Source organism: Mustela lutreola, chromosome 3 (assembly GCF_030435805.1).
Source record: "Mustela lutreola isolate mMusLut2 chromosome 3, mMusLut2.pri, whole genome shotgun sequence".
NCBI lineage: Eukaryota > Metazoa > Chordata > Mammalia > Carnivora > Mustelidae > Mustela > Mustela lutreola.
The window spans coordinates 165,536,466-165,552,298 of NC_081292.1; the positions used below are offsets into that span (position 1 = coordinate 165,536,466).

The 15,833-nt window shown below is 50.7% G+C and overlaps 1 protein-coding gene across 2 annotated transcripts in view; it reads left to right on the forward strand.

Annotated features, from left to right (window-relative positions):
• Positions 1-15,833, forward strand: part of NDUFA10 (NADH:ubiquinone oxidoreductase subunit A10) — a 47,541-nt gene that overhangs the window by 4,039 nt on the left and 27,669 nt on the right. For both annotated transcript variants that reach the window (XM_059167524.1, XM_059167523.1), the window contains exons 3-8: positions 111-326; positions 2,615-2,701; positions 5,182-5,303; positions 6,716-6,795; positions 11,433-11,487; positions 13,075-13,160. In XM_059167524.1, coding sequence (XP_059023507.1) covers positions 111-326; positions 2,615-2,701; positions 5,182-5,303; positions 6,716-6,795; positions 11,433-11,487; positions 13,075-13,160 — 646 coding nt within the window. The remainder of the gene's footprint in view (positions 1-110; positions 327-2,614; positions 2,702-5,181; positions 5,304-6,715; positions 6,796-11,432; positions 11,488-13,074; positions 13,161-15,833) is intronic.

Consider the following 15,833-nt stretch of genomic DNA (forward strand, 5'->3'; position numbering starts at 1 on the left):
GTTCTAAGCGACCAGCCTCTGCTATGTGTCTGGATGGGGCTTGGTTTCTGTGAGACCCGGCTACCCATGGAGAGCAGGTGAGGCACTCATGTCTTGTTTCTTCTTCTCAGGCTTAAAGCACTTCCCAGAAGCGGGGGTGCATTATGCAGACAGCACCACGGGAGATGGGAGGGCCCTGGACATAGAGCTCAGTGGCAGCTGCAGCATAGAGAAGTTCTATGATGACCCGAAGAGTAACGACGGCAACAGCTACCGCCTGCAGTCCTGGCTGTACGCCAGCCGCCTGCTGCAGTACGCCGACGCTCTGGAGCACCTGCTGAGCACAGGTGGGCTCCCCGAGGCCGGTGGCCATGTGCTGTGCCCTAGCTCCCTTCTGGAGTCCTGCCATGTTCCATCGCCACTAAGTAGAGCTTTTCTTTGAGGGTGTTGAGTGAGGCAAGTTCTGTCTTCTTAATAAGATTATAAATTCCCCCACGATTCATGTCATTCCTGCTTCAGAGTGAAGTTTGCTTTCTGTTACTTCATTCCTGGGGACGGGGGTAGGATTGGTGGTTTTTGTAGGAAGTTTCCGTGCTGCTGCTCTAGGCTCCTGCGAAAGGTATCCACAGACGCAGGGAAGGAAGTGCCTGTAAGTGGCTGTGATGACTTGTAGTCCCAGGCATGCGGTGGTGCTATTGTCACACACAGATGGGACACATAAAACAGGCTTGTTTCTGAGGGCCAGGTGTGGCCTGGGTTCACCGTGCACCCATTGGGTAGTGCTCACCCTGGAGAAAGTGCAGAGGTGGGGCAGGCAAAGCACACAGGGCCCTGTGGGCCTGTGCAGTGTTTTAAGGGGGGTGTTTCTGGAACCCAGCAAGAAACAGACTAGGGCCATTTGGGGCAGGTGCTGCCGAGAGTCTGGGAGACAGGCAGTAGGAGTTAGTGCGTAAAGTTAGCGCCGAACAGGGTCTGGTCCGGGGTGGTGTGGGGGGTGGCAGCATCCTGGGGACCAGCAGTGTGGGTTAAACTCGGCCCCTCCCCCAGAGCATGCTGGGGACAGCAGACACTACTGTGCTGTGCCAGAGAGCCCTGGCCTTGGATGTGCTGAACATGCAGCTGACAGCAGACAGTGTGTATGCGTGCCTGGGAGGAGGTGCAGATTGTCTAAGTGTTGTGTCTGCCTCCTCTGGCAGCGGTGGCTACACCGGGGCGGCTGTCTGTTAATGCAGTGAGCTCACTTACAGGCAGCTCAGCTGCCACCTGGGGGATGTGCCTCATGGGTGGGAGGACAAGAAGGTCTTGCAACAAGGGCCCCCAGTAATGGATGGGACTGATTCACAGACCTGCGTTTAGGACCTACTGGCTCACACTCCAGCAGGCTCCACGTGCACGGTGCATGCCCCAAGCTGCAGGACTCACTCTTCACCTAAATGTTTACACAGGAGTCTGGTTATTGTCTTGCTTTTCCAGAATTTTCTTAGTGATACTTTTCCTCAGGCAAAATAAGCCCTGATTTTGGTTAGTGCCACTCCTGAGAAAAAAATGCGGTCTCCCTTGTGATGTTCTGTACCAGGACCTGGCTTACAGGAGCTGCTTTGGAAGCATACTTCAACCCTATCTTAGGGTGAAAAAAGAGCACTTTAAGTGAAGATTTGCTTCTTTTTGTGTTCCATGAACTGTTGTACATTGTATGAGTGCCTACCGTGGGCCAGGTACGTTCTAGGAGCCTGGGAGGAGGAAGCAAAGGCCGCTATCTCCTAGAACTGACACTGTGGTAGGGAGGGAAAGCCTAAACATGGGCATGTTCAGTGTCCTATCCAGTAGTGAGAGGCTCGAGGGCATTTGCTGTGGGCCCAGGGCCATGCTTCCTGGTGAGGAGGTGGGGGAGGCCTTCATGCTGACACAGCAGACCTGAGTGCAGGGACGCCAGCCGGAGTTGGTGGGGAAAGTGCACAGAGTCGCTAAGGTTACAGGAGGCTGCTGTGACGTGAGTGGGCTAGGAGTGGATGGGACAGGGTCAGAGAAGTGGCCTGGGCAAGATGGCTTTTCCTCTGGAGGGGAGAGGGAGCCATCAGGAGCTGTGAGCAGAGGAGTAACGGGATCGGGGTTCAGCTCTGAGAGTGCCCATCTGTTGTTGGGAGAGCTGCCGGGGTCAAGGGCAGAGGCTGGGCCTAGCTGGGGGCTGGGACTGGGACCTGGCCAACAGTCAGGAGGCCTTCAGTGGTTGGGGTCAAGATGTGGTTGGGAGGAAGCTGGTGGTTCACTGATGAGTGAATGGGGAATGGGGGGAGAGTCTGGATGCTGCTGGGGTCTGGCTGAGAGGTCAGGCCAGGGAGGGATTGGGGTGGGTAGACAGGATGGAAAAGGTATGGTTTCAGACAGAAATACCTTCCTCCTAACTCGATAGGTTATAGCCGACAGGATGAGACAGAATGTGACAGCACCAAAACCAGAAGTGTTCTCATTTTCTAAAACGATTTCCCACTTAGAAGAACACGTCTGTGCTTTTGAAATATTTGATATGCAGAGTGTACCGTAAATAAATTTTGCCTTTCTGAAATGGAGTTACTCGTTTCCAGTGCTTTGGTTTGTATCGGTCTGACTTTTGATTTTGCTTCCCTGTTTCTGACAGGACAAGGCGTTGTGTTGGAACGCTCCATCTTCAGTGACTTCGTGTTCTTGGAGGCGATGTACAACCAAGGCTTCATCCGAAAGCAGTGTGAGTTGGGGCTGTGGTCAGGCCTTCCTGGGTGTGTTGTGCCGCTGGCTGAGACTCTGGCAAACTCCCTTTACAGTTGGTGTGCACTCGGCACATGAATAAGTGCCTTTACTTGTTAAATTAACAGGAAAAAAGAGCGTTCTTTCCACCCTCTCTTCCTCCTAAATTCTTATCTCTGGGAAAGCAGACAGGATCCACCAAACACCTAAGCTACTTTCTCTGATCTAGTTTAATTTCGATGAATTAACCAGTTTCTAGTGTGTGATTTTGTGTGTCATCAGGATGTCTGTGTTTTTTTGTGCCCGCACCTGCAGCCGGCATCATTGTCGTCTTTCCCTTCTGTCTGATACGGTGGTGTTCTGATTCCTCCCAGGACAGTGGCACCCTGTGGGGCTCATTGGAGGTCTGACAGGTGGACATGGACGAGGATGAGGTCTGGTCAAAGGTGGCCTGACTGAGGAGTTAGGGACACGTGTCTAAGGAGGCATGTGCCAGGGCAGGGCTGTGGGGCCCTGTGCTCAGTCTGCTTATGAACTTGTTCATCTGAGTGCTCAGCTGGCTGGAGCCGGCGGCTGGCTCTCCCCACTCACTAACCAGCACTACGGGCTGGTTAGTGAGTGGGGAGAGCCAAGCCAGCCAGGAGACGATTTGGGGCTGAGGCACTCTGCTCTTGTCTGCTTCCATGTTCTGCTGTGAGAGCTGCTGGCTGCATGCTGGACTCAGTCCTAGGTGCCAGGGATATGATGATAGAAGACAAGGAAGGCTCTTGCGGTTCTGGCCGGGGTGAGGCAGGCACGGAAGCTGCATCGATGTTGGTTCCTCCTGGGGCTGCAGGAGCACACAGGAAGGCGCTAACTGGCGGGGGGAGACCGGGTGCTGTCAGCCACAGCGGCCTTGAGGAGGGAGCCTGGCAGCAGGGCAGCCCGTGAGTGGAGTGAAGCGTGGAGGAGGTTCCTGCGGTGTTGATGGTGGGGGCGGCCCAGGAGAGGCAGATGGGGAAAGCCCAGAGTGAGCTGAGAGCCCTGAGGCTGGGATCCTTGGGCTTTGGGTTTCTGCCTACTGGGTCATCCTGCTGCAGACCTGAAGCTGAGTGGGCTCAGCAAGGGTGGCAGGGGGACACCCGTAGAGTGCAGGGTCTTGTGGGACAGGAGCTGAGAAGGGCCCTCCGGGAGGCCAGAGGCTAGTGAGTGGTGTTTCCAGGTTGGGTTAGGGGAAACAGAGGACTTGAGAGTAGAGGGCGCTGCAAGGTGGGAGGTGGTCTCCGAAGGGGAACTCCGCTCATAGGAGTCCGAGCAGCAGGAGACGGAAGGACAGATGCCTTTCCTGAGGGCAGGGGAGACTGGCCTGGCTCCGTGTTGCCCAGGTGGGAAGCTGAGATGAGACTCGGGGTTTCTTCCATGGACAGGAGAACAATGCCCAAGGGAAACTTCAGTCACTCGCTGCGATGGTGTCACCTGTGTACCTGGATAGTCCTCCAGGTCAGACCTTTGCTGACTTGGGTCCAAGTTGTGCCCTGAATGGCCACTTAAAACCAGACTCACTGTAGTGGTCACCTGAACATTTCCTTTAGAGCAAAGTCGTTGCCTTTCTGTGGCTCTAGTGTGAGCCCCAAAGTTGATCTCTTCTGGAAGTTTCCACCATGTGAACCTCTGCAGAGATGGCAGTTTCTTGATGTTGCTCCTGTGGTAGGTGAAGGTGGTGGTTTCATTCCAGTGACCCACGGTGTGCTCTGCCTGACTTTCTAGTAATGTCCTTGTATGCCAGAGGACATCCAGGTGCAGAGTGTCCTCGAAACAGCACCCGTGTCCTTTAGAGCCGCAGGTTGTATGTGACTGTTCTGCACAGTGGTGACCCAGGGAGAGTGAGCCCTCAGCCTTAACTTGCTTTCTGTTTTATTTTGTATTACTAAGTCTGCTACAGTACGTAGTTCTGTGTAGCTGATTAAATTTACTGAAACCAGGTAAACGTAGCTTCCTATTTTTCAGTTACTTGAAAAAGAAAGTGAATAACAAAGGTTTGTCCTCACTGGAGGAGATGGGACCGTGACTGTTACTGCCAAGTACAGTGGGTGTGTAGGATGTGTCTCAGCCACAGGCCACCAAAGAGGACACTTGTGTGCCCTCTCCTGGCCTTCTTTGTGGCTAAGATGCCCTTAGAATCTGGCCTTTTGGATGACATGGAGACCAGTACATAAGTCCCAGCGTCCCGCCCTGTGGAGGTGACGTGTAGTCCCTGGGCCTAGGGCTTGCTGTCTGTGAGCAGGAGAAGCGCTGCAGGGCGGGGGCTGCCCCTGGCACCTGCCTCGGGGTCCCGTGTCACGTGTGTGCTGCCGGTGCAGACACCTGTGCCTTCTGTGATTCATGGATTGACATGTGGCTCTGGGCCCTGCAGTCTACCTTTGCCCTTTTATTGGAAAGGCGCATGTTGGGGGATCCTGTGGCGGCCCATCCATGACTAATGTTCCTCTCTCATGTGTGTAGGTGTGGACCACTACAACGAGGTGAAGAAGGTCACCATCAGCGAGTACCTGCCCCCTCATGTGGTCATCTACATCGACGTGCCCGTTCCAGAGATCCAGAGTCGGATTCAGAAGAAAGGAAATGTAACTCAGCTTTTCAGTTGCAGACCACGCTCTTTCTACTTGTCCTCGTTATCTTGACGTGTCCTCGTAGATCAGCACTTCCCAGTGGCAGTCACAGCAGTTTGCTGTCAGGTGCCGCTGGCCTTCACAAAGATAGGTGGTCCACATGGTGGCGGCACCTGAGTGTGGGCCCTCGTGTGGTGGCTGGAAGGGGCTGTGGTCAGTCAGTGCTCTCCGGCAGTGCTCTGCAGCCCGGAGCACCATCCCGCCGCCACACCTTGTCCCCTAAGCCACCCTGTGGGAATGGGTTAGTATGCTGGTGGCAGGCCCCTTGCCGTATTCTCTCCTATTCTTTCGTGGGGCTTCTGCACCCAATTTTCTGTTGGTCGATTGAATGTGATTTCTAGCATCCTTTCAGTTCTCCCTTCCTTTTTAACTCAGGTTGAGCCCCTCTCCCTCCTTTCCCCTTGTGGAGACTAGAGCACTGGGGCTGCGTTCCCCTGCTCAGGCAGCGCTGGCTGAGCCTGCATTAGGGGGCCGGAAGCTGCGGTTTGGTGCTACTCACTGGCTCGGGGCACAAAGCAGGACCTGGGGCACGAAGGTGTCACTGCTGCTCAGACTAGTTCTTGTCTGCAGACACCACTCTCACGTGGAGTAATTTTTCCTGGGACGGAACACGTCTTCTTTGCAATGCTGTGATGCAAGTGTGGGGTTGCATGTGGGCAGGGTCCGCAGCAAACAGGGAAGCAAAGGAAGGTACTAGGTGGAGGTCAGTCAGTGCTACAAAGAAACACGAGGTGGAAGATAACATGACTTGCCTGTAGCATTGCTGAACTGTAAGAGGTTTTAGGTACTGAGACTGGCTGCTCAGATGTGGAGGTTTCGGTCTCTGAATTTGGTGGAGCACAGTTCAGGCGATAAGGGAGGTGAGTGGTGCAGGAAGTGGGAGAGGTGGTTGTGGTGTGCGAGTAGTGAAGGGAAAAGGCAGGAGGGAGTCTGGTGGAGAGGAGGGTGTGGGCTGGGGTGGGGGGGGATGGGCCAGTCCCCTTGTTGTCATGGTCTTAGCTGCCAGGCTCTGGTATTTGTGCACATGAGTGCTTGTGTGTGTGCTCTCTGTGTGTGTGTGCACTACAGCCCATGCCATGTGGAACGTGTATACTATAACAGATTCTTCCTGATCCCATTCTAAGTGTGTGTCTTAACCTTAGCGTGTGAAAGGTTAGGCCATGGGATCCCCTGGGCAAATGTGTGTGCCCTGCTGTGGTACAACGAGGTTGGCCCTGACCAATACTGAGGCCCCTTTCCTGTCATCTCTGCAATGCCCAGGAGGTGTTCCAAGAAAACCGTGTTTGTTGCTTGTTTCAGCTTTTACAGGTGTGCAAGTAAAAGAAAAAGTCTGAACATTCCACTTGTTTTTCTCTGCTTTTGTTTAGCCACATGAAATGAAGATCACCTCCGCCTATCTGCAGGACATCGAGAACTCCTACAAGAAGACCTTCCTGCCAGAGATGAGGTGAGCTAAGCGTGCGATTGAGTCCTGTGGTGCGGCATCCCCACACATGGTTCCCTGTGCCCAGCAGCCTGGGAGTTCGCTCCTATTTATTACAGCAGATGCTGTCTGCAGTGTTTTAATCTCATGTTTATAAGCAGCAGTGACAGCACACATTTCAACTTGATTGGTGGGGATTTTTAGTTTCTTGGTTTGCTTAGTTTGCCCATACTTCTTTGTTTTATTTGTACAATCATTGGAGGCTAGAAGTAAAGCCATGCTGTATCCCACACCAGGCAGTTAGCATCAGAGAACTCCTGTGTTTTAACCTGAGGTGGTAGCCAAGTATTCTTGGGTACCTAAAAGGCTTACTCGAAAGTGCTCCTTGAATCCATGCCGAGAATTCATGGAGGACAAGCAATTTCTGTAGATCCTTTTAAAAGTTACTCTTAATAGTCGTTTGGATTACATGAAATCCCACCAGGTCCTCCTGTTTCTTTCCTTTCTCCTGCTCACATTGTTTCTTTCCTGAAAACACAAAAGGAAATGTTCTCCCCTTGGTCTGCTCATCGTCCCTAGTACTTGGCTGCCAGTGTCTGAGAGGGAAGTCTAGGCCACTGTCCCTTGAGTCCCACTGGAAGGAGGTGTTTGATCTCTTCCTGAAGGTCTCTAGCAGCTTGTCTTAAATGGTGTTAAACTTAAACTCCTTGATGCCTAAAAATCTCATGCCTTTGCTTAAGATTTCAGTGTATGAAGGTGTGAGTAAAATCAAAGTAAGTTATGGTAACTTTGAAAGAAAAGTTTGATTTGTAAATTGAAAGTAATTTTTTTAACCATAAGCATTGATGCATATGTTCTCGTGTCTGTTTTGTGCTAAGCTGTTTCCTAGCAGCAGGACAGAGCAGGATGAGCTGTAGGTCCCTGTCTTCCTTTTGGACTGCTCTGTTTTCAGGACTAGAGGTGCAGGAAAAAAGCAGGTTTCGTAATCTGTGCTCAGGAATGTATAGACATACGTGAATAAGCAGAAGAAATGGAGATAGTTGACCCTTGTATTGCAGTTCCAAAACTCTTGAAGATCTGACTCTAGAAACCTCAGCTGAGAGACAGCGTCCTGACAAATTCTCAAATGAAAATTTTAGCTAATAATGCCTGAGTCAGGCTCTCTGTGAGGGTGAAGTTTTCTTTTACTTTGTGGTGATTTTCAAGAACTTCTTCTAGAGGGCTTCCGGTAATGAAGTATGTTCAGCAGCCATCGTAAGCTCCCCTTGTGTCATCTCTGTTCTGGCCTGGATACCTGCCCTGGTTACATCCCTGCGCGCCCAGGGGGTCCTCTTGCTCTGGTGATCCTGTCTTGGGGGGAATCAGGTGAACAAGGTGAAGGGAAGGAGGGGCGCTTAGGGTAGGTGTGTGTTTCTCATGGAACATGTGTAGCACCTGGCCACTAACAGGACAGGCACGGGGTTGTGTGCTTGTCGCCATGAAGGAGAGGGTGCCGCTCATGACTGATGGTCGCTCTGCTGACTGTAGCATGCTCACCTGAAGACACCACACGTGTTGGGGACTGTCCCCTCCTCTGCTTTCAGGAGAGTCCGGTAGAGCCCAGCTCTCAGCAATTTGTATAATGAGAACAATAGACGGACAGGTGAATGTGTGGGAATTAATTTGATTTTTCCAAATGAATAGCATAGTAAAGATTTTTAAAAGTTGTAGGTCACGTGCTCTCCTGCCACAGAGACTTATTACACCACAGGCACTGGTCTCTCCCCTTGTGGTCCTGCTCTGTTCTCAGCTCTGTCTTCCAAACACACATGGTCTGTCCACGTCATAGCTCAAGCTGTTCTGGGAGCCAATCACGTTGGCGGTCATTTGCCACATTTAAAAGAGCACCTGTGTGAAAGTTTCTATGCAGCCCAATTTATGTAAGTGTTCGATCATAGACCAGGGTCCTGCCGTGGCTTGGTGACGTACTTGTGTCTCGAAGTTTTCTCTTGGGAATTCACTGTGCGATTTGACTAGAACTGCCAAATTGTACATGACATTTTAAGAAACTATCATGACTAGGCTATCTGAAGTTTGTAAGTCTTTGTGTTTTAGAATTCAGGAGGTATTTCCCACAGAAACAATTTTAGGTTTCCTAGGTTTGGTTATTTAAAATCATTTAGTTAAATATTACATATTTATAGTACTAACCTTAGAAGGTAAAATTGTTAGAGTATTAGTAATTAATCAATAAAATCAAAATTGAGTAAGAGAAGTGTTTTTTAGCTTGAATGTCAGTATTTGAAGCAAAGTAGATTTACTGGGCTCAGTTAGTGTCGCTGGCACCTGAGCCAGTCTCTCCTATGTTAGCTCTTCTTTTGTGACCCGGACACTGTCATCTTATGTGTCCTGTCTGAAGGCATGAAGAATGGTGCAGCTTTGGTCAAAGTCGTATTGTGAGATTTTACGAGGCACAGTGAACTACCTTAGGAATATGTGTTTTCTGGCTTTGTCAACATTTATGCTGAAAATTGTTGGAAAACATGTTTTTTTATCCTCATTACCTTATATTGTGGAGCTGTAGCTGGGTTTAGCAAATATCCGTGTAAACAGTCGTGAAGAGACATTTACTCTACTCCATTTATAAATGTCATTGTTAGCCCTGCTGTTCGCAGGAGACCCAGGGGTTCCTGGGAGAGGTGTGCCTGGAGGAATCAGGCAGCTCACTCCTTAGGCCTTGATGGTGTCCCTGAATCTCTGAGACCCTTGTGGGCCACCCTCTTTGTTTCAGTCTCCCTTCACAAACAAGCCGGTGGGAATGGGGGGTGGGTGGGGACCCAGCAGGAGGCTTTGATGTATCCTCTGTCATTTTGTCACTGAGGCACTTGCTGTGGGTCTCTGCTTGTTACAGGCACCTGGGAAGCAAATGTTCATTGAACTGAGTCACACAAAGATGGAAATGTTAGGCTATGAAATTGGCTCTGTGAGTTGTTCTCAGTAGGTGGTCTGGAGTCTCACATTCTGTGAGGGCGAGGGCCCTGTCTTTGTCCCCTGGCCTATGCTGCGCAGTGCCTGCCACCTCCATGGGCTTTGAAAAGTGTGCTGTTTTGTGTGCCAGAGGTACCTGTCACTGCTTTCCTGACCTGTCATGCTCATGCCTCTGACAGCCACACCAGGGATGCCACATCCACAGTGAGCATTGACACGCCTGTGAGATAGACAATAAAGCTTCCGTGCTAGCCGCCCTTCCTTGATCATCACGAGTGTCCACGACTCTTCTCCTACACATATGGTTTAATTCTGACTCGTGTGGCTTGTGTAGGGAGATCACTACCCTTTGTGCCTTTCTCTTTCTAGTAACAGTGGGAGGCTGTGCGTGCTTGAGGAGGAAAGATGCTGAGTTCTCAAATGAGGAGTGGCTCTTGCTCTGGCCAGGAGGGCAGGTGCAGTGAGCTTCCATTTCTGGCTTTATGGGGCTGTCACCATTGTGCCTGTGGTTTCTGACCATTTTCTTTTATCTTTAGTGAGACAAAAAAATGCAGTGATTGGGCTGCACCGAGAAACTGTCATCTAGTCAAATGACTTTCTTTGACTGTAGAATGCAGGCTTCTCTGTAAGCACGGCGTCTAAGAAATTGGGGATTCGTAGGAGTCCGTAATAATTAGCTACTAACTGAGCTCCTTAAACCAGTGGCCCACTGAAAGTGGTTCCTGGTTGGTGAAGTTGGATACCATTGTGTGGGGCCAGATGTGTATTTCAGGTTGAGCATAGCTTGTAAGGTCTTGGACTGTCTGTGGATTTATCCCCCACCAGTAGGGGGGTGCTGTGTTATCGACTCCTAAATGAGAGGGTGTCCCTTGTGTAATCTCCTTGGGTGTGCCATGCAACTGATCTGGCGGAAGTAGTAGTCTGTCCTTGACATTCTTCTGTCCCCTTTGTGGGAAGGAGGTCAGACGTTTCTACAGTGATGGGCTTTCCAGCAGGCCTCCGGTCTGGGCGGCCTCACCATCTCTCCGGCCGGGGCTGTGGCTTCAAGTCTCCCACGGTTTGGTCTGGAGGTGGTGGCAGAGGCAGCCTCCTTCATCTGTCAGGTACAGACTTTCCCATCTGTTGGTTTGCAGTCATGTCCTGGATGGGCAGCCAGCCGTCTGCATAGTGGGGGCATGCGCAGAAGTGCTGGAAAGGGCATCCTGCCATCCCCTTCTTTTCAGGACCTAGCTGTGACTTTTCAGTGTTTAGATGAAGGGCTAAGGACTAATGGAACTGGGCTGTTGCCTTCCTGCTGCAGACTTGGGTTGTCTCCTAGATTTGAGCAGCTCAAGTACCCTGTCCTTCCTCCTCCACCACTTGGCTGTTCTCTGGGCCCACGTTCAGTGATGAACCTGTGGCAGCAGTGACCATGCACCCTGTCCCCTTCGGCCCCTGGTCTCTGGTGCTGGTGTGGTGGGGTGGGGTAGCCAGAAGGGAAGTCAGGAGATACAACTGCTGTTGTCACTGTCCTGCCAGGAGTTAGCAGGTCCTCCTCAGCCTCTCAGGCCCCGTGGGCCAGCACATGTCCAGCACACTGTTCTCTTCAGAACGGGTAGCTTTAACATTTGTAGCAGTAGACTTTAATGTTATATATTCATTTGTTTATAAGCTCAGAAGATTTACCGTGAATTTCTTCTTGCCTTTCCTTATAGTGAGAAATGTGAGGTGTTACAGTACAGTGCAAGGGAAGCTCAAGATGCAGAGAAGGTAAGAAATCGGCAGAGAAATTTATAATTATTCTTAAATTTGATTCATATATAAAGTTCTTATAAATCAGATAATCAGTTCAGCTCCCACTGGTCTTAGAAATGTCTGCATTTCATAAGCTCAAGGAGGCACTAAGGCAGCCCATCACTCCCCTGGGCATAAGATTTTGATTTTCATTTAAATAATTCAGTTTCTAGGATCTTAAAATTGTAGAAGGTACATTAGTAAGTGCACTTTGTAAAATTCAAGTCAATCTCTATGCTATTTTCAAGAGAGCTTAATGAGTAATAGCCAGAAGAAATTGAAAATAATGCAGGAACATTTGCCTTCCCAAATACAAAAACATATTGCAAAATTATGGTGATGAAAGCACTGCAGTATTACTACAGGAATATGTGGTGTAATGGAACAGGAGCAGAGAGTGGAGAAATGGTTGTGTGTGTGTGTGTGAGAGAGAGACTTGACTTTGGTAAAGGTAGAGCTTTAAAGAGAAAGAAAAAATGAAGTAGAAGGAAATGGATTATTTTTTAAATGGTGTTGAGGCAGTGGATCATCAGTTACACACAAAAAAAGTCCCAGATCTTATATATAAATTGTAAATTGTAAAAAGCAAAACAGAAGGTTTGAAAATTCTAGAAGAAAATGCCAGTGTTACCATGTGGAGTTGAGGTCTAGATGGTGACGAGGTCTAGAGCGCTGTGAAGTCGACGGCGTGGCCGGCTTCGGGTGTGGGAGCAGGAGAAAGCTCTGGCGGAAGGTCTTCTCCGTGGAGAGGAGCGCAGTCCCTGAGCACCCGAGACAGTGTCCCTTTGTGGTGCTGGGACAGCGCTGAGGACACCAGCAGCCCATTCTGCTCCAATGGATTACATCCCACGTGCTTTTGTTTCTGGGGACGTGGTTGTGTTTAGGAGATTTTCACACCTTGAGAGGTGTTCAGGTGCTGTGTCTGAGTAGGAGAATGCATTTGCTCTGTAACACTGTGTTGTGTTTTGAGTTCAGGCTCAAATTCTTGAAAGTTAGGAGAGGACCCTGAGTTTGGCATGTTTGGGGACAGAAAGCATCTGAAAAGATTGCCCCTCTGGGAGGTCAGACTGCAGGCTGTGGGTGTGGGGCTGGAAACAGTGTATTGGATCTCTCTAGGAAGTGGATTCATTTTCTTGTTCTCTTGTTGCTTTCAGAGGCTGGGTCTTGTGTTCAGGAATGAAGTCCCTAGGGAGGAAATGAGTAGTCTGTCCCTGACACTTGGTTCTCCGAGTCTTCATGATTTTTTCGTCCTATGCTGCTTCTCCCAGTCTCACACATAATCTCTCTGCCACCTGTGTGTTAGCTGGGTCAGGCGCCAATGCCGAGGGTCAGCTGCACCCCCCTGCCCCTGACCCCAGCGTCTGCCAGGCTGGGCACCCACACTGAGAGTCAGTGCTCAATCCCATTTCCTCCCCGAAGGCCATCTGTCCGAATTCCTTTCTTTTTGATTTCTGTGCTGATTGTTCCTGCTAGATATTTGTGGCTTATACTGTATTAAAATGTTATCTCTCTTAAATTTTCAAAATGGGACTCTACATGAAATTGAAACTGTTTTTGTCTCAGGTGGTAGAGGACATCGAGTACCTCAAGTATGACAAAGGGCCGTGGCTTGAGCAGGACGACCGCACTCTTCACCATCTGCGGATGCTGTGAGTTCTGTGCCATGGGGAACCAGCCCAAGAGGACGAGGGGCTGGGTGTTGGAATGTGGGCCCTTGCCTGCTGTAGAGACGTGGAGAAGCTTGAAGGAATTCTGTTTCAAGAGATAATGAGGTGTACTTCCAGTTCCCTTCAAAGAGGCTGTTGCACTTCCCACTCTGACTATTGGTTAATTGGTCACCAGTATTAATTCAACAGATATTTTGCTTCTACCAAGAGCCAAGCACTGTACCAGATTTAGAGGATTTGGCATCAAACAAAACTCCTGCTTTCATCTCCTCTGGGCACCTCCCGTCCCCAGGCCCAGGATGCTGGGGAGATGGGCATAAATCCTGTTGCTGGTTCGCTGACTGAGCAGTGCCCCGATTTGCAAACACAACAGATTGCTTTCCCCAGCTAGTGCCTCGACATCCCTCTGGGGACCATTCACTGTTCTGTGAGGCCAGTTGTGTCAGACAGTGAGTGTTTTATGCATGGAGCCACTGTCACACTTCCTGGGCCCTAACATGAGTTCCTTGGACAGGCTGCATCATGAGTGGGTGACGGCATGTGTGAGTGACCTGGGGCTGCTGTGGTGAGTGGCCACATACAGCGCTAGTCTCCTAGTTCTGGAGTCCAGAAGCCCAAAGTCAGGGTGTTGGTAGGGCCGCCCGCCTCTTCAGGATCGAGGAAGAACCTTTCCTGCCTCTTTTGGCTTCTGGTGGTTGCTGATGGTTCTCTGGTGGCCCCATCATTCCCACTCTGCCTCTGTCCTCATGGGGCCTTCTTCCCGGAGTGTCTGCATCTGTGTCTACATTTCTCTCTTGCTTTAAATTCACATGTCATGGGATTAGAACTCCTGCTGATCCCCTGTGATCACATTTTAACTTCTCTCTACAAAGACTCTGTTTCTAAAAGAGATCCTATTCACAGGTTCCGAGCAGACATGAATTTTGCAGAGACGTTATTCAACCCAGAACACCATGTGTTTTGAGGGGCCCTGAGCCCAATCCCACACTTGAGACTCACTGGAAGGACTCGGGAATCACAGCAGGTGGTTGTGCTCGTGGCTAAGCTCTTCCCAGGGAATCAGCGAGGATTCCCAGCTGGTCAGTGAGGAGAAAGGCACACAAATGTGGAGCAGTCCAGGCACAGGCGCTCTCGGCTCCCTCCCATGAGGCATCCCTTGTTGCCATCTCAGTTCATTGCCAAATGAACTGCTTCGGGCCCAAGAAAAGCAGTAACATGCGCTTAGGCAGTCTTTTTGCCACAGAGCCCATTAGACACTCGGTGCCCAGGGTTTTGATTGGGTGCTGGTCATGTTGGTCTTAGCAGCTGCTCAAGTTCTGACCTCCAGAAAGAAGGCAGGTGTTCCCCATAAATCACGTTATACCTGGTGCCCCGTGTGTGGTACCCCCGCCTCGGGGCAGCATTTATTAGACACTGAGGCCTCAGACGCCAGCCAAGGGAGACTGCAATCTCAGGCCTGCTCTGTTTCTGAGAGCTGCACTTGAAAGACAGGTCTTGGGAAGGAGGGCACATCTGAACCCAGGAAAGGAAGTTTCCTGTGAGGGTCAGTGGCTGCCCCCTCTACATAGGGTGGGGCCCTGTGTCACTGACTTACCCATTTGTCTCCAGCAACAGCCTGTGGTAGAGGCTCAGCATCAGCCTCTGTTCTGCCACGCTGGACACAAATTGGCTGCGCTGTGTCAGTTTTGGGGAGCATTGGTGTGAGTGTTGAGCCCATGGAGAGTGTCCATCCTGCGTGGTGACCACTCTCCCTGTGAGCCCATTGGCTAAGCTCTGCCTGAGCGGGTGCCCAGGGCCAGAGCTTCCCTGTTTGCTGGGGAGTTTGCAAGCTCATGGCGTTTCTTTTGATAACTGACATGCTCATTTCTCTGCACTTGGATGCACCCTAATGTCAGCATATCAGAGTTCATAGATTTCAGGAATTTCTCATGTTGAACCTGTTGATTTTGTTATTAAAAGTAGGACCTAAAATTTTAGTCATTTTAGCAGGGTTTTTTTGCTTTAGTGTTAAGATGGAAGAAATAGCACATGGGAAGGATCCTACAGTTGTGGGGTTGGGGGAAGGCTTGGAGTGGCCTCTGAAGACATGGCCTAGTGTTCTGTGGCAGCCCGTGCTTCTGACAGGACGGAGGGGTGTGGTCAGGGGTTGGGTGAGTGGGGCTGTGCCTTGGTTATGTGGGCATTCCCTGATGGTTGCTTTGTCTTCGTAGTGATGGGAAGTGGGTCATTAGCCACAGGTGGCAATGGGTGGGATGGGTGGGCTGAAGGTCTGAGGAGGGAAGAAAGGTAGAAAGTGTTGTCTGGATGTTGGAGTGGGGAGAATGGGCCAGGAGCGTGCTATGGACAGCAGGGTAGGGCGGCGGCACTAACATCCGGTGGAAGGGGGGCAGCCTCCCGCTGCTGCAGCTGCCCGAGTGTCCGCAGGGAAGAGGCAGAGCTCTGGAGCCCAGCAGGATCAGCAAGAAGAGTGTACAAAAGTGAGTGAGTGTGATGGTGAGAGATGTGATGTGGGTGAGGCGGCAGGGAGCATAGAAACGGTGGTGGAAGCCAGCGGACTAGCGATCAGAGTCCTACTGGCTCACTCTGGGGTCGGATCTGGTCCCCTGTGGTTCCAGCACGTCGCACCTGAGTTTGCTCCACATTGGGAGTGAAGCC